This window comes from Mustela nigripes, chromosome 2 (genome assembly GCF_022355385.1).
Source record: "Mustela nigripes isolate SB6536 chromosome 2, MUSNIG.SB6536, whole genome shotgun sequence".
Lineage (NCBI taxonomy): Eukaryota > Metazoa > Chordata > Mammalia > Carnivora > Mustelidae > Mustela > Mustela nigripes.
In genome coordinates this window covers 37,225,881-37,248,808 of record NC_081558.1, presented here as the reverse complement: position 1 = coordinate 37,248,808, position 22,928 = coordinate 37,225,881, and the positions used below count along the sequence as shown (strand labels likewise).

General features: G+C 43.9%; 1 protein-coding gene across 5 annotated transcripts in view; it reads right to left on the bottom strand.

Annotated features, from left to right (window-relative positions):
- The window catches only part of MITF (melanocyte inducing transcription factor), a 220,908-nt gene extending 198,530 nt beyond the window's left edge, over positions 1-22,378 (bottom strand). For all 5 annotated transcript variants that reach the window (XM_059390140.1, XM_059390142.1, XM_059390146.1 and 2 more), the window contains exon 1: positions 22,117-22,378. In XM_059390140.1, coding sequence (XP_059246123.1) covers positions 22,117-22,220 — 104 coding nt within the window. In that variant the 5' untranslated portion in view covers positions 22,221-22,378. The remainder of the gene's footprint in view (positions 1-22,116) is intronic.
- Between the last annotated feature and the right edge of the window lie 550 nt (positions 22,379-22,928).

Genomic DNA, 22,928 nt, shown 5'->3' with positions numbered 1-22,928 from the left:
CCCACCAGCTGTAATTTAAGAAATTCGGTGACATCAGCATTTATATTTGCTCCAGCAAGAACAAGAGCGACCGAACTACAACTGCAGAATCATATGAGAGGGGGAAAAGAAACTTGGGGGCAACTGGAAAACACATCTGAAGATGTGGAAAATTAATTCACTTTGCAGTGAATCACTTCAACAGCTTCAAACACCACCACTGCCAAAAATAACAAAAAAAAAAAAAAAAAAAAAAAGTGGAAAAGGAAGCTTAAGCACTCCAAACCTAATCAAATGATCCAGTGGAACTTCTGAAAAAAAGGTCCACTCCAACAAGTGAACTGAACATTTCTGGAAACAAACAGCAAGCGATCTAAGCCACTGATGAATGGTAAGAAACCAAGACTCAGTATTATATAAAGATCACCAGCCTCTTAAAAAAAATCTGCTATACAAGAAACTGTCAACCGAGTGACTTTAGTTAGCGTCTGCATTACCTTCTTGAAGACAGGCATAGGATTGATTCCATGCTCCCCTTCCCCCAGGGAGTTAAATCAGTTCGTGGGGAAACCACCACAGTGTTCTCGAGGTGCCCCATCTGAGCTCACAGACGGACCGGGAGTAGGTCTGAATTCCCAACGTAAATGCCAGCCATCAGCTTTTTACTCAGGTCAGAGTCAAAGGGAGAAGAAAACCACCCGAAACTTGACCTCCCAAACAACCTGTACAAGAGAGTTGAAAACACTCACCAGGGCCACCTCGGCCCTTTGGCTGAACATTGAGTCCGCTGAACTGTCTCAGAAAGGAGATTATTACAAAGAAGATGCGATGGCAGCCGCTCTGCCACACGCTTTACGTGCACCTTCTCTCAACACTAGAAAGGCTAAATTAGAGATAGAGTGATAATTAATAGGATCCTTGGCAGCAGGAGCCAGCTTCTTTAGCAAACCAGTAATTGCTGCCTACTTAAAATGACAGGGGATTGAGCCAGGAAAGGAGGGAGGCGCTAATGATGGGAATCATAAAAGGTAAAACAGACTACATCAACAGGTTACTTGGCTCCCATTCAAAACTACCTCTTTATCTATGGATTCAGTTGATAATGACAACAATCTATTCAAGATCAGACAAAGGAGGACTAGAGATCAATCACCCTTCCCAAAATATCATCACAAATGCAAGGAAATTGGGAGAAAACAGATCTCCCCTCCACACACTCCCCCACTCCAAAAATGACCTAACTTCCGAAGGTGATCGTGAAAATAATTAACCATTTGTAAAAGATACCATATAAGGGAAACAATTTTTTCCCTTAAGTGATATAGTTTGACTTGGACCTCCTTTGAAAACACCCAGTTTGGCGAGAAATTTTTAGTAGTGGCCATAGACAGAGTTTAGGCCCTCTATTTTGATATGAAAGTAATGTCCTAGTTGAGAGCTTCTCTAGGAAAGAAAAGGCATTGAGCTCCCAAATTGTTTACTGGAATGGCTGAAGAGGCCCAGCCGGAAAGGTAAAGGAGAGTCAGCACCCGGTGTCTCTGGTTAAAACCTCCAGCCCCAGGAAATAAGACAGCACATCAACCTGTTACACTGATGACTGACCACGCATGCAGGCGATGTTCCATCAGAGAAGGCCAGTACCTACCACACACTTCCCAGCAAGAAGCAAACCAAAGTACCTCTAACATCTTTAGATGCCCAGAGAGACAGCGAGAGATGAGGATTCAATCTTCTGCCACAGGGAGATGTCTACAGATAAACCAGGGCAGCAAGGTACATAGTTTCACAATGACTCATGCTGACCAAAACTCTTCATAAAATCAGCTCCATGGGTAAAGAAACATCTCGTTTGCTCAGGATGTCTCTGGCTCTCTAATGGTATTGCAAAGATGCCCTGATGGCTCTCTTAAAAAAAAAAAAAAAAGGAAGAAATGATTACAAAGCTAAGGGCTTGCCAACAAGACGCAGCCCAGGAGCCCCTATTCTAAATATCTCATGGAAATCTCCAGCAATTGTGGTAGTTAGTGAAAGATGGATGTGAGAGCAGAAGCACTGGAAACTCAGATGGCTTACCTTTCTCTCAGTACGTATAAGAATCAAGTGCTTTTGTCCCCACCCCACCACCCCGGATTGGTCTTTTTCCCCTCCCACCAATAAGGAGTGAGAATATTTTTATCTTCATTCTATGAATGTCTAGCCCATTGCTGATGGAACCCACTAAATATATAGCTCACCATTAAAGCCACAAACTAGTATTTTTATAACTTCTTCCTCTCTATTAGATCATTATATCCTTTTATTGAAAATATTTAACTCAATACTTTGCAATGACTAATGCTCTTAACACCCACATGCCAAGGCAGAAGTTATGTTCATTACACAACATTATGATGTTTCAAGACCTTTGGCATTCAAAGATAAACAGTCCAGAATGGAATAAACTGGCTATAACTTTATGAAGACACACAGGAAAACAATTAACGAGTCAGGTTGAAGAGGGAGGGAGTGATAAGAAAAGAAAGATAAGTGAAAAACATCAAGATGTCGGGAGTTCTATATTCAGTGGCAGACCATAAGTACGGGTATGCAGATAAGACTTCTTGATGTCATCAGCAAGGAAAATCTGAAGATCTTTAATGAGGAATGAGGAACATCTAACAACTTACATACCATATATCCTTGTGAATAATTGAGCGTCCACCATTCCATCTTTTGCTACCTTTCTTGGAGCCTTCAGCACCAAACTCCTTCCTTTCTTTAGAAACAGCTTTGAAAACAAAGAACTACCTTTAACAGATAGACCTATTTTTCTTGGATTCAGATGTTCAACCACACCCAGAGTCTCCTATCTTTACTTCATCAGAAACCTAGTCCTCTTTCTATTCCAAAATCAACAGGACTTGTCACCCCTCATCACTTCCCAACCTGCCTCCCTCTCTGTACCCCAATATACACACCAACCACTGCAGTATGGCAGTTACGAAGGTGAGCTTTGAAGTCAGACAGTCCTCAGCTTACGTCATGGTTCCACCCTTATTGGAATGGCTTTAGGCAAGTGAGTGAAGATGGCCAAGCTTAGTATGTTCATCTATAAAATGGGATCTTACCTACTGCATATTAGAATTAAATTATACAAGGCATTCTAAGTGTTTAACACAGTACCTGGTAGATAGCAAGTGCCTTAATATGTTTGTCCTTGCACCAGATCTAAATTATTCATTCCTTCTGCTTTTTTACTTTTCTAACACAGGAAAAACCTAGGGAAAAAATTTACATAGGTACCTTCCTGATCCCAGGCCTAACACACACACACACACACACACACACAGATGTGCACACATGTGCACACACAAAGAGACAAACTGAACAAGCTATTCCTTTTATCCTACACATAAATACAGTATGAAGATCCAAAAGGCAGGCTACCTACAACAGGCAAAGCAACAGGCAACTTGAATGACTTTAACCCTACTGAGCTCATCTTTTCAAAGTTTAAGAGGTGAAGTATCAATGCAAGGCACAGCCCACAGTAAGGGCTTGAAAAATGCTAAGTGCTGCTGTTGCTATTGTTGCTGTTTGGGTTTCTTTGTTTTTATTAAATTATGTGATCTGCCTCCTAGGCAACCTAAAACCACTGGCCCCACTAAAAGTAAGTCTTCCCTTCTTTCCTTAAAAGAATTCCAAGAACAAGTACTCAGGTAATGTTTATAACAATGACATGGTTCCAATAACAATTGCTGATCCTTATAATATGCTAATTTGCAATACACTCAGAAGTAAGCTGAGCCCAGTTTCTTGAAAAACTGCCTACACCGTAATATCTACCTCATTCTACTGCTTTCTGCTGGGTTCTTCACCAGTGGCCACCATAATATCTCTGCTCTTTTTCCAGGGCCCCATTCCCACACTCTACTTCCTAAAGAACAGTTGGAATATATCAAAATAAAAAGTAACATATCTGAACAGTCCCATTCAACTTCAAAAATTTGGAAGTAAGGGACCATTTTTATTGGCAAATAAATGTAAAAATGGGAGACTGGGTCCTTAGAAAAGCTTCGTTAATGTGCCTTCACGTATAATCCACAACAATGCGGGAGCAAACACTGTTTGAAGATATTTTCCCAAGTGAGCATGTTTTTAAGCTCAGAGAAAGAATTGCTAGAGGAACAAAACTGAAGAAAACAGTTTTTTAATATAGCCAACCCCCGTTGCTTGTGGAACCCCCATTTGCAAATTCACTTACTTACTAAAATTTAATTGAAACCCCCAAATCAATATTTGCGGCATTTTGGCGCTCATTTGTGGATACATGCCAAGAGATGAAAAAGTTGAGTCATCCAATGCATGCATTCCCGACTGACATCAAACAAGGTGACACTCTGCCTACTTGCTCCAGTTCTCATACAGTAGACAAATGTCCTTTCCAAGGTTTATTTAGTGCCATGCTTTTTGCATTTTTGTGTTTTTGTAAGTGACTTCACCATTTAAGACAGTCCCTGAGACTAGTGTTACTCTGCATGAGAAGGCTGTGATGTGCCTCACCCAGGAAACACAGGTGTTAGAGAAGGTTCAATCCAGTATGACTTACGGCACTGCTGGCCTTGAGTTCAATGTCAATGAATATATATTAAATAAAGTGTCCTTATATATATTTATATATAAATATATAAAACAAATTTAGGTATTAGTTAATTAACAAACATGTTGTGACCAGAGACTTCCAGGAACCAAACTGTGCCTTTCCTCTAGGAGCAAAGGTGTAGTGTCCTCTAACCAAATGTTCACGGTGGTTTAACAGAACATAACTACCACAAATAACAAAAATTGACTGCATATTTATTTCATCTCTGAGCACCCACAGGAGCAATAACACTGATGGCCCCTACTAGCTTAATGGAGCATTTACATATACTTGGCACGTTTCACATTACCTTCTACAACCTTCACAGGTATGTCAAGAAGGAACACTACTACCCCCATATTTTAGGTGAGAAAACTGAGCCTCAGAAAAACTTCAGGGCCCATCGCTAATAGGAAAAAAAGTCAAGATAATATTTTACACACTTTCCTGAAAGTGCTTTAACAGAGTTCCTGAAAGGTACTGATTCCTTCTTGTACATGAGAAACCGATCACCCATTTTGTACCTTTTTATTCGGCATTTGTTTTAAAGATTTTATTATTCATTTGAGAGAGAGAAGGAAAGCCAGAGGAAGAGAAAGGGTGAAGAACACTCCATGCTGAGCAGAGAGCCCAACGTGGGACTCAATCCCAGGACCCAGGGATCATGACCTAAGCTGAAGGCAGATGCTTAACTGACTGAGCCACCCAGGCTTTCTATTCAGTGATTATTTATCAGACACTAGCTATCCTGGATCCTGGAGATGCTCAGTGAAAGAATTCTCCATTCCCACTGGGAGTCTTTCAAGTAAGAACAGACAGACAATAAAATAAGTATCACCTATCAGCCTATTTATAGGTAGAAGATGCTTGATTTCCTAAAATAGGCATCATCTTTTAAAAACGAGCATCAAACAAAGTGACAACTAAAGACTGTCTTCAGAGAGTATCAGTTTAAAGTACATTTCTTGGGACGCCTGGGTGGCTCAGTGGGTTAAGCCTCTGCCTTCGGCTCAGGTCATGATCCCAGGGGACTGGGATCAAGTCCCGCATTGGGCTCTCTGCTCAGCAGAGAGCCTGCTTCTCCTCATCTCTCTCTGTCTGTCTCTCTGCCTATTTGTGATCTCTCTCTCTCTGTCAAATAAATAAATAAAATATTTTTAAAAAAAATAAATAAAGTACATTTCTTTCACAGGGTAATTGATGTGACCAGCAGGTGGGTTCTTTCCCACTCCCGGAAAGAGTTCCCCTGACCCCTGATGGCCTGATCTGGGTTCCACAACATCCCTTGGTGGCCACCCATTTGTCAAAAGTGACAAAGGTTCATGCTCAACATTATCTCCTGACTCCACAGTGGGCTCAATGAATATTTACTGAAAATCATTTTCACCTCCTAGGGCAAGGAACATTGGCCCAAGGACTTTGCCCATCATTCCCAAACCGTGACTCTGAAAAAACAAGGGTGTCAGATATCGTAATATCCCCCTATTTAGATGACCAAGAAACAAATCTACTCTGGAAACTTCCAAAACCGCCTTGTCCATCTCCAATGGCTGGCTCTTCCCCTACACATGGGTGTGTTAACTCTCAACTCCATCCTACACAGCTGATTCATCCGGCTCTCTCACAAAAAAGCAGAACTCAGAAGGTCTTTCAACTGTCCACATCTGCCCATCCTTCCCAGGCTTCATCTTCATTCTCCCCTGTGTTCATGACTTCTCAGAGCACACTGGTTCTTATCCTAAAGCATCTAACTCTATGGTCCTTTGTTTCCGTGTGTGTCTGTGTGTGTGTCTGTGTGTGTGTTTCAATCACACGGAAAAAGGAAAACTGTCATTTTCTCTGTTTCTTTATAAAATTCAGGACAGGAATTATTTAACCAAGAGTGAAGTTTTGATTAGTCATGATAACACCAGAGAAAAGATGCAAATACTCCGAAAAATGAGGCCTTGAGAATCCAGTATGTGTTGGTGTGAATGTGTGCATGGATTCTTATAAAAGATGTCTCCCATTAATTGTTGATCAAATTAGTGCCATTCCTCTGCACACAACAGCTGAGAGTTGGGGAAAGTGGCCTGGCAGACTCAGGGAGAAAAATGAGTGCTGGCACATGTCCAAAAACTTGCTGCATATATTCCCAACTTTTGAGAACTGACTATATGATCAGGGGGTTTTAAGCTATGGGGAATTAAGTTATTTATTTACTCCCCAGTGACAGACAACAGAGTCAATAGCTCTTGCACAGATTAACCACTTTTTTGCTTCTTAGGTAAATCTCTAAATTCTTTTTTTTTTTTTTTAAGATTTTATTTATTTATTTGACAGAGATCGCAAGTAGGCAGACAGGCAGGCAGAGAGACGGTGGGGGGGAGCAGGCTCCCTGCTGAGCAGAGAGCCCGACGTGGGACTTGATCCCAGGACCCCACAATCATGACCCTAGCTGAAGGCAGAGGCTTTAACCCATTGAGCCACCCAGGCGCCCCAATCCCTAAATTCTAATGGCAGTGACGTGAGCACCAGCACATGGGTGCACTGGGGTCTGACACAGGCTTCATGGTCGTGCAGCAGGAATGGTAGGGCCATGGCTCACCAGCAGAGAGCCGGCATCTACAGCACCCTTCCTACAGGAAGTCCTCTCGGAACCTCACTGAATCTTCACAGAGATCTGATGAGGCAGGTAACCCGGTACCCAGCTAACACATCAAAACTGCAATGATGAAGGCATCTACTTATGTATGCCATGTCATGCATACTTGTCTCCTGAGACAGAAAGTTACTATTTGGGCTCATCCCCTTTCTGCTTTCTAGTGACCAGGTTAGCCACTGGTTTGGGGGAGAAACTTTCTGAGGCTCAAGAAAAGCAAGCTATTTGATTGTGGTATATGTTCATCAAAACATCTAGTTGTACACCTTAAAAGTATACGACTCTTATTTGTCAATTATACCTCAATAAAGGTAAGAAAAATAAAAGACAAGGAAACTATCATATTGAGGTGCATAAAAAACATTTCAGTTTTATCACAGGATCAGCTTAACCAATAGATGGAAACCCAAATAGATGGTTAACTGAAATGGCCCATACAGATACAAAGGACTAGAGGAATCAAGTTTTCAGAAAATTAGGCATAAAGGGTAAAAAGCAAGCATGAAATGAACAATTCTTTGGAAAAAAAAAAATTAAAACTTCGGCTCTAGTCTCAAAAATAGCCATACTTTGCTAGAAGGACGGAAAAATCCTGGAAGAGTAAAAGATATGAAGATTTTGAGGTTCAGGAACACAGAGCATCACGGCTTACTTCGGATAAGGACAGCTATATGAAGAGGCTGCCGAGTTAAATGTGAAGAGATAAGGCAGGCCCTCACTGGAGGCAAAGTTGAAAGCTGACAGTTAGGAATGGCAGATTCCCATGTGGAAACAGTGATACAGCTCGGCTGCTAGACTGCTCAGTGTTGTGAAATCTCCATCAGCGCATCTTATTATTTATTCTTCCACCTGCTATAGTCTGTAATTATGATGAAAGGCAACATGTTGATAAAGGCAAAGATTGTTCTGGCAACAAAGGGAACGCCTTACCTGTAAATAGCAGGTGCCATCTTTAAAAAGCCTCCCTGCTAGGCTTCCCACAGTTCGCCACTACAAAGTTCGCTCTCAAAGATCCTTCTGCAGATTCTCCAGCTTTAGGATCATTTAAGGCCTCCCCCTTCTCATCTACGGCCCTCTCCTTTACCTCCTGGCTAAAAAGTCATTTCAAGTCAAAACCCTTATTGATGCTATGGATACAAAGGGAACCAGAATGCAAGGACCAAATACTCAGCAGCAAGAGCCAGGTTTTGGGGCTGAGCACTTCACCCACCTATTTCTTTTAATTCGCATGATTACTCCATAGCCTAGATCATATTAATAATGTCCATGAGCCCCATTTAGCCTGCCACTGACATAAAAACAAGAAAAACTTGCCATGATTTAAAAAAAAAAAAAAAAAAAGCTAAAGGTAGTCAAATTGGAATTCAAGTTACAAATCTGTCTTATTCTAAAGGTTACACTCAGAACTTTAGACTTCAACTGGCGAGGGCTTTTAACCAGTTTACACGAAGAGATGCAGGCCTTTTCTTTGGAGAAGGTCAGCATACAGCAAAACAAAACAAAACAAACAAACAAAAAATGCTTGGGTCTAAGTAGATTAGGGGTAAAGGTTGAGTTTCCTGCTAAAGTAAGTAGTCTGGCAGTTCTCTATAGGCTCTTTTTGTCTGACACAACCTTGGCCTTGTCCTTCCCTGTCGCAGTCTATACCTCTCCATCAGATAAGTGAATGGCCCAGTGAGATTCAGAACAAGAGGAGTGACTCCATGAAGTCAGGACACCCTTTCTGTGACAAGACAGAGGCTGGCGGGTCCCAGTCATTCCATCCCCCTGTTTTGGAAGCTCCTACGCTCTGCACACTGTCTGGAATTCATTAAGACAAGAAAACAGGCTGAAAGCCGTATTTCAAATTTTATTCAGCAGAAGTTTTGTGAAAAACAATTTGGTCATGTGGGCACGCTCAAAATCATCACCCTATTTCTCAATCAAATCTTTCAGTCATGTGACCGCACACTCTTGGAGTCTGTATCACAACCCTGTCTTAAGGTACGGGCCAGGGCTCCTTAGGGTAGTGCAGCTAGGTTAACTCCAAGTCACCCAGAGATCACATTCAGAAGACCAAGAATCCTTCCCTGGTTTCATTAGGGTAGATCTAAAAGTGAACTTTTTAGAAGGGAAAGTTGTTGGGTTTGGGTTTTTGGTTTTTAATCAGTGCGGAATGACTGCCAGGGAGCATCCCTAACCTGATCATAACAAGCAGCACCCCATTTTTTTTTAATTAAATGTATTCTAATCCCGGAAGTTGTTAATTCCAAAACAGCAATAAAGACACAACTCCATATGGAGACAGAGGATTTATGGTGAGAGCATTGGGGTAGTCTTTCTCAAACATGAGTGAGCACCACCAACTGTGGAGGGCTTATTAAGACACAGACTCCTGGGACTGCCCACCAGTGTCTGATTGAGTAGGACTGCGGTAGAGTCTGAGAATGTGTATTTATAATAAGCCTTAGGGCCACATGTTGAAAAGCCACTGCTCTCAGGTGGTGGTGGTGGTGGATGGGCTGCTGTTGCAGGGAACTGGGGTGGTGATTTTACTCCATGACGTAGAATAGGAAGCCCTGAAGAAAGGTGGGATTCAGACAACACAAAAGCTTGGAGAGTGGGATTCAGAAAACACAAAAGCTTGAACAGTCTCCACACAGGTGGCAGAAAATCCAAACTAACCATGTATACTTAGAAGAGGAATTTATTGATTAAATAACAGAAAAGGCCAAAGATAAGCCTAACTAGGCCTACCAAGGAAAGCCACAACTTGATCCGGAGGTGAAACACTCCTAATAGGATCACAGCAAAGATGGCTGGCCATCCACCCAAAATGCACACTTTTCTAGCAGACAAACATCGCTGCCCAGCTGACATCTGCATTTTCCAGCTCCCACGCCTGCATCCAGACACAGATGGGAGTCTGGTCCTTGTCAATAGCATCTGAGCAAAAGTGAGGCCTATCACTTTTGGACCTTAGTTATGCCTTCTCCTCCTCTTCTTCCTTTCTACCACCAGACACGAAGGACTCCAAGGTCCTAGGCAAAGGGAGAACCAGAAGACAGAAGGAGTCTGAGTCCTTGATTTGCCAGGTGGAGGAAAGCTGCCTGCCAAGCAGGAACTATTTATACTTACGACCGTTGCATGTCATTTTGCTACACCAACTAACGTTAACCTAATTTAAGAACTTGCTTGTTCTCTGCCTACGAGGTATCTTTATGCTAAACCCCGACATCTCCCCCAAAGTTCAAGATCAATGGAAATAAAAGGAGAATCTTTCTGTTAGCACCCTAATAAAATCCTGAGATTCATTTTCACTAGTCAACATGTACCTCCCTAAAACCAATCTCCATGATAAAGAACCGTGGCAGGGCCTGGGTCAAATTCTCCACTCCTAGAACCGTGAAACTGAAGCAGATGGGCTGAGCATGTGGGAAGGGGTTGTTACTGGAATTTGGAAAAGAGACTATGAGCAGGCAAACTAAAGGTGTCCACTAGAGAAAACACATAAAGAAAGGGAAGTTGTCTGCCAGTGAGAAGTGACTAGAACGATGCCAAGTATATGAACCCAAGAATGAGAAAGAAGGGTAGAGCAGACCAGCAGAGTGACTGACTCAGTCAGTATCACTGACTGCAAAAACAAACCTCAATTAACTGTCCTTGTCATTCAGCCTCCTGCTGTTAAATCACGCCTTTCAGTGATTATGATGCTATGACCAAGCAAGTGCCATCAAAACTTCTGGTTCCTTTCTGAATCAACAAAGACTTCAAGCTTCCATATGCAATCAGTATCATTAAAACTGCATTCCGGGATACCATCATGTAGCATGTACATATACAGCATTTACTTAGATAAAACATCATTAGTGTTTACCTACTTAAAGAGAAGTGGACAAATGACTTGCTAAGATGACGCAAGGTATGGTTCCAAAAAGTCTACACACCAATTGTCCAACACGCAAGCCAGTGTCAATTTCTCACAAACAGTTACTCTCCAAACACGATTCCTTGCAGCAAATGGACAAACTTTTATTTGGAATGTCAGGAATCATGCTAGTTGCCTATATTTTTAGGTACTGTTTCACTATGCTATTGCAAACTCTTCTTTTAAAACTAAATAAATGGAATTTTTAAGAATGCATGGCTGGTGTCATCCTCTTCCCTTGAAAGTAAATGACCCTAACTGGCCAACACTATTTTAATGTTTATTCATAGTTACTCTCTGCCAAAAGCATTATAAATTAGTTGCAAAGGGTTCTACCAGCCAAGGTGCCAATGTTCTAAATTTAAATGGTGCTGTTATGCAGGCTCAGTAATACAACAAAGCAACAGCACCTTTCCATCTTTTGCTGAAAAACTACAAAGGCTAAAAAACAAAACAAAAATGTACCCGATTCTTTTGATGGAGGAGGGATTGTTGCATTATCTGTGTTACTGTTCACTGAATCAATTTTAGAGTATTCTCTCCAGCTGCTTGGGAGAGATGCAAACAAGACAGTGTGGCCAGATCTCACTGAGATCCTCCAGTAGGCTCTACCGGACTGTGCTAGGTTCCAACCACTTTTCCTATTCTGCCTTTGATCACAGAAGAATACAGACATCAGGAAATCATCTTCAGGGTTTCTGCATGCTTTTCCTTTCATCAAGTTTCAAATCTCCAGTTACAAAACTGAAATGTATGTTCTGAAAAACATGTGTCTTTTTTTTTTTTTAGGATTTTATTTATTTATTTGACAGAGATCACAAGTAGGCAGAGAGGCAGGCAGAGAGAGAGAGAGAGAGAGAGAGAGGGGAAGAGGAAGCAGGCTCCCCGCCGAGCAGAGAGCCCGATGTGGGGCTCGATCCCAGAACCCTGGGATCATGACCTGAGCTGAAGGCAGAGGCTTTAACCCACTGAGCCACCCAGGTGCCCCAAAATATGTGTCTTGAAACCCGTTTATATTTAGGAAGATTTTACAATAAAGGTACCAAAGGAAATACAGCATTCCTATCTGTCAGTTTGTAATTTCATAGATAAACTCTGCCATCAGGCTAAATGAATCTTCCCAACTTCAAATCTTCTTCTCACCAAAACAAGTTAAGCTTCCTAGAAGGCAAACATTCTACAATGTAAGTTCTACATTCCCAACAGTGGAGACAACCACTTTTCCCATCCTGCCTTTGATCACAGAAGAACACAGACAAATGCGTGTGAATGATTCAGCAAGTTATCCTACTTTGGGGAAGGGGCGGGGGTGGCTAGGGTGAAGGCCACAGATGCCTTCCTGAAGTTGCTCAACAAACCACAATTTTCTTATAGAAGGACAGGATTCTACCCGTGCACTCCACAGACCTGTAACCCACTGCATTTGGATTTAAAATATTTGTTCTCACATGACCCAGGATTTTTCCTTTTGAAAGTCACCACTCCATGAGTACTTGAATCAAAGAACACAGTTACTGGAATTCGAAAGCTTTGAAGATTTTTGTTTTAAGTTGTTGAATTAAAAACGTGCTATTGCCTGTAGATGTCAACACTGATGAAAGCTTGAGGTGCTGTGTGGGAAGAGAGGCTTCTTGAATTTCCATTTCTGCACCAACACTGACATTTTCACATCAGTGTGAAGAGGAAGCGTGATCTAGGGGCTGAAACACAGGACTGCAAGTCAGGAGTTCCGTAAGAGCTGCTCATGGTGTACGTGTATATTGTGTTAAATGACTCTTAAGCTCAACGCTTTAATTCTAGAGCCCTTGGCCTTCTCCTTTATACCAAAACTTAATTCAAAATCCAACCAGAAACCATTCCTAGGCAAAGCCTGGTCAAACAGGAATGATCTCAATGCAGCAACAGTGAAAAGAGCAAGGGGACAACTCAAGTAAGATGATCCTGGAGGAAAGAAAGGATAATAAAAATAACAAGACCCATCTCCACTTTCAGTCCGAGCTTAGGTTTATAAAGACAAGCATAAATCTGTGACTCACTCAACATTAGGAAAACACTTAAATCCAAGTTATAAACAGTTACAGGGAAGATTAATGTCTGTATTTTTCTCCACTATTCATGTATGGCTTTAAACCAGTCCTGTGTGTCTCCTAACACCTATGAGGTGAAGCCTAATGTTAGAGGTTAGTGGCTTTATAGGCAATTCCTTTTAGCCACACAGCAACCCTACAAGGTAGCTACTGCCCCCATTTTACAAAGAAGGAACTGAGATTCAAAGAGGTTAGGGAACTGACATTTGAAGAGGTTGGGTAACTTGTCCGAAGTCACACAGCTAGTGAGTGGTAGCACCAAAATCTGCACACTTTTTTTCAGACACGCAGGTCTTGCCTCAAAATCACCTCCTCCGTGAGGTCATGGGATCTGATATCAGATCCAATCAAAAAATCCCCTTCTTTCCCAATCACACTGTATCAATTACACCCTATTGAGCAACAAAAATTATACTGTCCATTTATTTGGTACATTATTAACCACGTTCCCATCTCCAAAATGGAACGCCACGGTAGCTGGAACCTGACCTGTCTGGTTCTACATTTGATTCCCTCCAGCCAGCACAGAGCCTGACACACCATTGGCACTTAATAAATAACTTCTGTAAGGAGGGAGAAAAGGAAAAACAAATAAATTGAGGTCCTTCTGACCCAAAGTTAGACAGCCTCTGCTTAAAGTGACTGAGCGATGTTTTAAAAACACCTTGGGGAGGACACTAGGGTCCTCATGATTCTGAGCTTCCATTACTTCCCCGTGGGTTTTTCTCTCACCTTTGCCCCACTCTTCCCCCTGCCTCAACTTCTGACTCAGGTGGAAAGCAACCAATAGGTTATCATCTGCCACACACCTGGGGCAGCGCCTATTGTTTGAGAAGCCCACGGAAATTTTGAAACTCGTAGACAAGGACCTCATGGTTCTGAATCTCAGGACAGAGGTCTCGCAGCATGAACACCGCAAAGGTGTATCCCTTTGTTCTTTGTGGCCTGCGTGAAAGGCCAAAGGAGGGAAAGAAATAAGGAAGTCATGTTCAAGAATCAACCTAGAGAAAGGAGGAGCCTGGTCCTCGCCCCAAGACCTCAGGGACAGAGAACAGCAGGGAGGGGGGGCGGGGGGGGGGGGCAATCACAAAAGAGACCCAGACCTGCCTGCAGGTCTTTTTGCCCTCAGCCTACATCTGCCTCCATAAAGACAGACCATGACTCAGTGGAATCCCCGCCCTAGAAATGTTTGCTAGACTCACAAAAACCAGCTTACAACCCGCGACTTGCCTTTACACTATCAAAAGCCTGTAGTAATTCCATTTAATATCTCTGACCCATTTTCTTGATTATTTTCTCCAAATTATGCATATAACTGGAGTGGAGTCAAACATATTTTTATAATTTACTTTGGTGAGACAAACCTAACAGCAAAGTACATTTCATACTTAAAACACCCATGCAAACACATACACAAAACAAGTGAAACTCTTGCTTACTGTCCTTGAAAAATGCGCCCCCCACCGAAAAAAAATAGCTGAGTGGTTTTTTTTTTTTCCCCTATTATTTATCCTAATACTGCCAGTTCTGAAACAAAGCAGTTGGAGGGAGAAATTTAGTAACTTTGATTTGTCCCAAGATACATTTTTTTACACTGAGGTCCTATTCCTGACAGTAAGCACATGTGACCTGTTCTAAAAAAAGGATATTTTCCACTTCTTGCACAACTGGAGCAGATATAAACATCAGCCTGTGCAAACTGCACTGCAGAACTCAAAGGCAATTAAAAACACACACACATACATACATTTAAATAAATTCCATAAATAGCCACACTCAGGAAAAGGAAATTTCTAATAACACACAGAACCAACACTTACAATCCACTTTAATCAAATTTCCCATCTAATCATACCACAAAACTCATTTGCATAATAAGACTTGAACACCTGCCAGTGTGAGGCACCTCGATCTTGCCTATTTGGCTTCAGATTCACAGATCTATATGTGTCTTAGTTATTGTCAGGAAGAAGAACAAAATGTCCACGTTAAAGTAGAAAAGAAAGAATTATATTACTAATATGTCTAGGCCCTTTGCAAAGCACTTTAACAGATTTTATTTCCACTTTAAAACTTATCCCAAAAGTAAGAGAATGGTTCTCTTGACCCCATTTTACCGTTAAAGAAACTGAGGCCCAGAAGCTAAGTGTCTTAAACACACATGCAGCAGTCACGTGGCAAAGCCTGCACAGAGCACTTCGTCATGGCTCCCTCTGAAGCCGTCCGTGTGCAGCTGGTCTCTGCCACCACCAGGTGCTCCCAGACCCTCAGGAAGGTTCGGGAGTCTGCTGGAACATTTAAAAGGCAACCAACCCCCCCAGAAGTCCATGGAACTGGACATGTTCTCCAAGAGGTCTAACATTTTATTGAATGTTGTAGAGAAATAATGCTTGAGTATTGCTTGACCTTCGAGGCCAAATGCAAATATCCCTACCTGTTCCCAAAACTGGCTTCCAATGTCCCTTCCTTTGGGAAAGGCCCATTGCTGATGCCCACCTCCCCATCAGCTCACGCTCTGCCTCGTATGTTTAGCTGGGGCCATGTGTTCTTTCCTTCCCCCGCTGGGAGCTTTGGAGAACATACAGAACTATGCAGTGCTGCATTTCTGCTGTTGTGCACGGTCCTCTTATGTGGCTAGTGCACAAGAGCTTGGGGCTAGAGCCAGGCAGTCTCAGGTTAAAACCAGGCCCATCCACTTACTATATCCCAGTTTCTTTCCCTGTAAAATAGGAATAATAGGGGGCACCCAGGTGGCTCAGTCAGTTAAGCGTCTTGCCTTCAGCTCAGGTCATGATATCTGGGTCCTGGGATCAAGTCCTGTATCGGGCTTCCTGCAGGGAGTCTGCTTTCCTCTCTCTATCTCTCTCTCTCTCAAATAAATAATATTTTTTAAAAATAGGAATAATAAAAATATATATACCCAAGGTTGAAGGGAAAACTAACTGAATTAATACAAGCAAAACATACAGTGTGGCTGGTACTAAGCACTGTAAGAATTACCAGTTTCAAAAATTATAATTAACATCCTAGTTGTTTTTATTCATTATTATCATCTCATGCAAGTTTTTGCAAAGACTAAGTCCACATACATAAAAACAGACATAAAAACCCTGGCACAGGGTATGTGCTCCATGAATGTTAACTATGTTTATTGGTGTTAATTTGCACATACCAGAGCTCAGTAGACACGTGCTGAATATGAGGTTTGAGGCCACAACTGCTTTTTTTCTTTTTTTTTAACTAGCACTAATAAATTTTTATGGGTTGGATCAAAAATATAAAATGTGAAAAAATGTCTCTGAATACCTCATTAAGTGGTGGTATTCATTAGGAGACTGGTGGTTGTTCACCAACAACCCTGGCCTTAGGAAAGAAAGCCAAAGAGAACCAAAGGCAAACACCTTCTGGAATGTCAGAACTCACTGCTAAGTAATAAAGAAGTAATAACTAATAACCAGAACACCATTTGCTAGCATTTTACTGAACCCTTACTTTGTGCCTGGCACCATGCTAATACTCTCCCACAGTCAATGTCACAGCTACTGTTTTTAAGACCCCTAGGATGCAGGCCTCCATTAGTCAGATGAATAAACTGAAGGCAGGAGTCACCCAGCCTTCCCAAGGTCACCCAGCTAGTTAGAGACAGTGATGTCAGAATAATGCTGGCAGTTCCCTGCAGATCGGACAGACAGAAAAATCAAGAAAACTCGCAGAAACCAGTAAGAGATTGACAGTTTTGTTTTGCCAAGAATGGATTACCATTTCAAAAAAGTGTATTTTTAAAAAATATTTTTTTAATATTTTAATATTTTATATTAAATATTATATTTAATAAAATATTTTAATCAGAGAGATTTCTCTTTCAAGTAGAAGTTCGAACTGATAGATCAGACGGAGAGCCAGCTGTGTTCCACAAGTTCATTCAGATGTCCGCGTTCCTTCAAATCTTGTCTTGTCAGTGTTCCCTAGGGTATTGCCCTTGGCTTTATGGTTAAGCAAAATAACTACCACCGTGTCTGGGTCCCAGCCTGCAATAAGAAGGAAAGACAGAGTAGAGAACACGCAGGTTCAGAAAGGGTATTTTTAATAGGAAGACAGGAGACAAAATCTCAGAATAAATCCAAGAAATAGCAAAGGCCTTATACTAAAACGTGTGAGTGTGCGTGTGACACAATAGTCTTTATCTTTCTCATTTCACCACGGACCTGTGAAAACTTCACACATCATGAATCAGCATTTGGGAACTACAGCTGTATCCTATCTTGCCATAATAAAACTAAGACTCACGCTCATTCCCATTTCTAATTTGCAGGAAGTTAGACAACAGTTACCTAAAATGCAATTAAATTTTGGGAAAGAGTAAACTGGAAATAGATTCGGTCAATTCTGAAGTCTGTCCAGGAAAGGGGCATTAGTGACTACAAAGCCACAGAATTTCACACCTAGTAAAGTGAACAGAGAACCTTAAACCTGAGAGATGTGACCATGTTTTAAAATGTTTTCAGATCCCAAAGCCCTGCAGAGAGTTCCTGCACTGCTAGGAATGCACTGACCAGCTCCACATGTGTTTCCCTGATGGGACTGTGCCGATGTGTGAATTCTGGGTTCACCCTTGATATCTGGCACTTTTCCCCTGCCACCCACCATTCAGAGCTCATTCCCAGGAGAACACACAAAGGCTTCAAAAACCTTGCTGGGTGATGCAGGGGTTGGTGCCTAGGTGACTCGGCTCAGGTCATGATCCCAGGGTCCTGGGATCAAGCCCCGAAGGGGGGCTCTCTGGTCAATGGACAGTCTGGTTCTCCCTCTCTCTCTCTCTCTGTGCTCTCTCTCTCAAATAAATAAAATTTAAAAACAAACAAACAAACAAAACCTTGCTAAGGAAACCAAACTGCAAGCAATTCTTCATTAGAACCTTCCCTCATAGCATGTGTCTTCCTCTAACACAGATTTGCCATTGAATATGACCAAAAGGGGGTTCACGCGATCTAAACCCATAAGCTTCACACTCCTAAAGGCCAGGAGGACTGGCTTAGGAATGAAACTGTCTTTCGTCATGAAACACCTGCACATCTGAGCTTAGCCCGAACAAAAAGTACATAAGCTCCTCTTTGGAGAGACCTTGGCGGTACCTATTTTAAAAGGCTGCAATTTTGTTTTGTTTTGTTTTGTTTTGATATTTTATTTATTTATTTGACAGACAGAGATCACAAGTAGGCAGAGAGGCAGGCAGAGAGAGAGGAGGAAGCAGGCTCCCCGCTGAGCAGAGAGCCCGATGCGGGGCTCGATTCCAGGACCCTGGGATCATGACCTGAGCCAAAGGCAGAGGCTTAACCCACTGAGCCACCCAGGCGCCCCAAGGCTGCAATTTTGAATGCAAAATCAGAACCAAGCACCCCATCCTAAGTGGAGTCCTAAAGGAGAAAGTAACACCTGTTCAAACAATGAACATTACTGTGCCAGGCAAAGTTGTAGGCCAACTGGAAACAGGGGTGACTGTGCCCCTCATGGGCATCTGGCAGGGTCTGGACACATTTCCGGTGGTCACAACTGGGGGCAGAGGGTTACTGGCCTCGAGCAGGCAGAGGCCAAGGATGCTGCTGAACGTCGTGCAATACCCAGAACTGTTCCCACAACAAAGAATTAAACATCAACTGCACTGAGGTTGAGAAACTCTGCTCTAGATTCTAGGAACACAACAGTAAACAAGGAACAGACAGGAACCTGCTCCCTTGAAGCTGGCAGCCTACTGGGGAGAAACATAAACATAACATATTAAAAATGATAGAGTTAGTTGTAATATAAATATTATGGAACCAATAGAGCAGGGCAAGGAAGATGAGAGTCTGGAGGGAAAGCAATTGTACATAGTGGGATGGGCCTGCTAAGGATATTAAAAGTAAGATCTGAAGTTGGTGAGGAAGTGAGCACTATGGCTCTGTGGGCAAAGATGGTCCACACAGAGGCACCAGCAAGAACAACATACAAAGGCCTTATGATGAAGGGGTCTGGAGTGCTCCAGGAACAGCGACAAAACGAGCTGGACAACAGCGCATGAACTCGGAGCTGACAGGGAGCTTGACCATATAGGCTGCCTTTTGTCAATTAAAGGATTTCGAGTGTTACTGAAACTAGGAGCCACTGGAGAATTTTAAGCAGAGAATGGCATGATGTGGCACGTTTTAACTCACTGTCTCTCAGCACTGGCGATGACCATTGAGGGCCAGATAATTCTCTGTTGCCGGGGCTCTCTTGTGCATTACAGAATGGTTAGCAGCATCTCTGGCTTCCATTTACTGAAGACCAGTACCAACGCCCTTTCATTCGGACAACCAGAAATAACTCTGGACATTGTCAAATGACCCCTGGGGGGCAAAAATCTGCCCCCCTCGAGAACCAATTTTAATGGGAACATTAAAGCTGCCATGTAGAAAACCCACCAGAAAGGTGGAGAAGGCAAGAGAGCAGTTAAGAGACTACAGCCATCACCCTGGCACAGGCTGGTGAGGACTTGCACCAAAGAGGGAGCAGAGGAGCTGCTGAGAGGTGGGCCGACTCTGAACACATTTTCAACTCCAAGACGCAATCCAGAGAATATAACTGATAGACGAAATGGCTACGGCAGTCTTAACCTTTCCATTTCTGCTTTTTCCAACCAACACTTAAAAGAAGGGAGGTGCCCTGGCAAAGACTTCAGACAAAAAGCCATGAGGAGGCCCCCAACAACATGTAGCCCTTTTAAAGTCACACAACAGATGCCAATGACAATAAGTTAGACAACTGTGGAAAACAGTATAGGGAAATTTTGCCAACCCCATATATTTATTCACAGATTTTATTTAACTGGTTTATTTCAAAGAGCATGTGTCTGCTCCACAGACAAGTTTTACAACAACTTTTTTAATTTAGCATTCCTCTCCATACCGGTTCTGTCCCGCACCTGTTTCTAGCTTCAACGTGTGAAGCCATTGCTTCCCACGTACCCACATTTTTCCTTACACATGCTAGCTAGCTACCGAGGACGTTCACCCTTGCAAGTAATTTTTTGCCGACTCTGAAAAAGAACAGGCCCAAATCCTTCAACATGAGTTTCATGGCACTCATTTGGGTTTTTCCAGATGGTATTTTCCTCACTCTCTCAAACTCATTTAATGTTATGTATCAGCTCCCATCAAAAATGTTCCAAACAGTCCGGTTAATTCATTTCTTTCAGGACTACACACACACACACACACACACACACACACACACTCAAACACTCACTCCCTCATTCTGGCCATGTAAGCATTTGCTTATAGAAGCAAAAGCAGAGACTGCTCGGTAAAACACTGGTCCCTTCAGCCGAATGCACATAAAGCCCCAGTGAGCATAACCAACAATACCCTTTACACAATATTACTCAAAACCCCCCAACCCCCAACACACACAATCTATGCTCACACACAAAACAGCCATTATGAAGAGAAACCATCAACTAAAGGCTGGTTTTAGGCATCTAGCTGCATTTCCTTCCAATCCCCTTCAAGCATCTGCAAAGAGACTGCTTTAGCAGCCCAGTCAGTGGGTATGTCGTTCCCAGATTTTCTTCCCAGACTTGGATTCAGAGTCTTGACACAGCCCTCAAGGAAACGAACCTGGTGCTGCTTGCCACCAGAGCAAATACCAGCCCCACGCGCCCCAGAAGCAAAGACTGTACTACTTCCCTCCTGATTCAGTTGCCCTTCTCTTCCTCCACCCTGATTTCTGGAACCTCTCGCCCTCTGCCAGCCAGGCCCCTTCACCCAGACTCTGCCCGCTGCGAGGGGTAGGCAGGAAGGTTTGAGATGGGTACAGAAGCACTGCTGAACCTTCCCGGTAAAGCCTCATCTCCTTTCTCAACTGAAAGGGGTGGACATAAATCCTTTTCTACTATCACAACCTCAAAGGACCATCTCCCCCTTGGTAAACAGTGGAAATGCCCCGGGGGACCACAGGACAGAGAAAGGAAGATACCCAACCCATTCCGATGGACGAGTGGAAATGGAGGTAGCATAGGAAGTGGGCACTGGACGCGGTGGGGCGCCAGACCAGCGGGTGTCTTCGCTTCTCTCCAGAAAGTTTTGGAGCAGTCCCCAGCAAATAAAACACGTGTCGCGGCCAAGCAGGGGCCCTGCCAAGCAGGTGTGTCCCAATATCCTCCAGTTCCAAGGCTTCTTCCCCTCCAGGGGAGGCCTGGATTTGAATGGAACTCTGTTGCCTAGGGAGTTTGACCTGGACGAGAGACACGCCCACCCGCGGCCCCAAACCGGCCCGCGCGCGGGTGGCGAAGTCTGCAAGGTGAGAGGCGGGGCTCGGGAAGCATCACCTGGAGGCTGCCAGGGGCGGGCTTTCCCAGAGGAGCCCGACTCCTAGGAGGCGACAACAGACTAACTAATTGCTTCCCTCGCGCCTCAATCCACCCCAAGCACTCCCTCTCTGAGTCCTCAACCCGCTAGGATCTCCAGAAAAGGGGTTCACGAGAAACTCTTTTTTTTTCCCCTCTTTCCCACCCGGACAGCGTCCGGGACCCGCGCTCCTCCTCCCCAACCTGCGCGCCAGGTCCCTCCCCAGCCCCCACCCGATCTCAGCAGCTGGTATCCCCAGACGAGGGAACCCTCACCTGGGCGGGCTGTCCCGGGCTGCCCGCTGCGCCCCCGACGCGCACTTGGGCGGAGCCCCCCAGGGGTGTCCCGGCCCCGCAGGCGCGACCCCCAACTGCGGGGGGCAGTTCGCCCTCTGCCCCCGGGCAAGGACACGGGGTCCTTGTCCCAGAGCCCGAGCGAGCGGCTTTCCCCGCCCCAGGGTGTGGGGCGCGGGGCCCCCCAGCCGCCAGCCGCGCCTCCCTCTAGCTGTCACCACTCACCTGCTCTTCAGAGGTTGACTTTTGAGTTCGTAATAGGTTTTGGGCTCTTCGTGAAACTCCTCCCCGACTTCGAAATCCGGCACGATCCCCGATTCCGACTGCATGGCTCCCGCTTCCCGTCCGTCCACTGCTCGAAAGTGAGACCAGAGCCCCGGGGCAAAGGGAAGGTGAGGGGCCTGGGTTCCCGGAGCGGTGCGCCCCCGCGCAGTGCCCAGCTCAGCCCGCTCGCCCGCTCGCTGCCGCCAGCCCCGGCGCGGCGAGTTTACACTCGCACCCGGGCGGGAGGGGCGGGCGGTCGCGCGCTGCCTGGGATCTGTAGTTCGGCCTGGACGGGGTGTTCCCGGCTCGCCAGGGGAGCCGCTCCCGCGAAAACTACAACTCCCAGAAGGCCAGGCGGGGGCAGAGGCAACGTGGTGGACACCGCTATTGCAACTCCTGTTTGGATTCATTGTCAATGTCAGCAGCTCCTCTCGCTCTTTTCTCCCCACTTGCTTCAAGGGTACAGACTTGGCTATTTAATATTAATAAGAATGGACTCAGCCTTGCTCTCCTCCCGTCACCCCTACTCCCAGCTCAGACATTTGCGAGGGCACGCCAACTCCGTAATGAAATAAATAATAATAATAATTATATATATATATATATATATATTTTTTTTTTTTTTTTTTCATCGTGAAGGGTTTGGGCACTGGAAAGTTTTAGCCTTCAAGCCTGCCTTAAAATAAAAAGACTTACTATCAGGCTGTATGCTTCCCAGCGCTTCTGCGACATACCAGCTTGTCCTCGGATTGGAATGGAGTGAAGGAATTTGC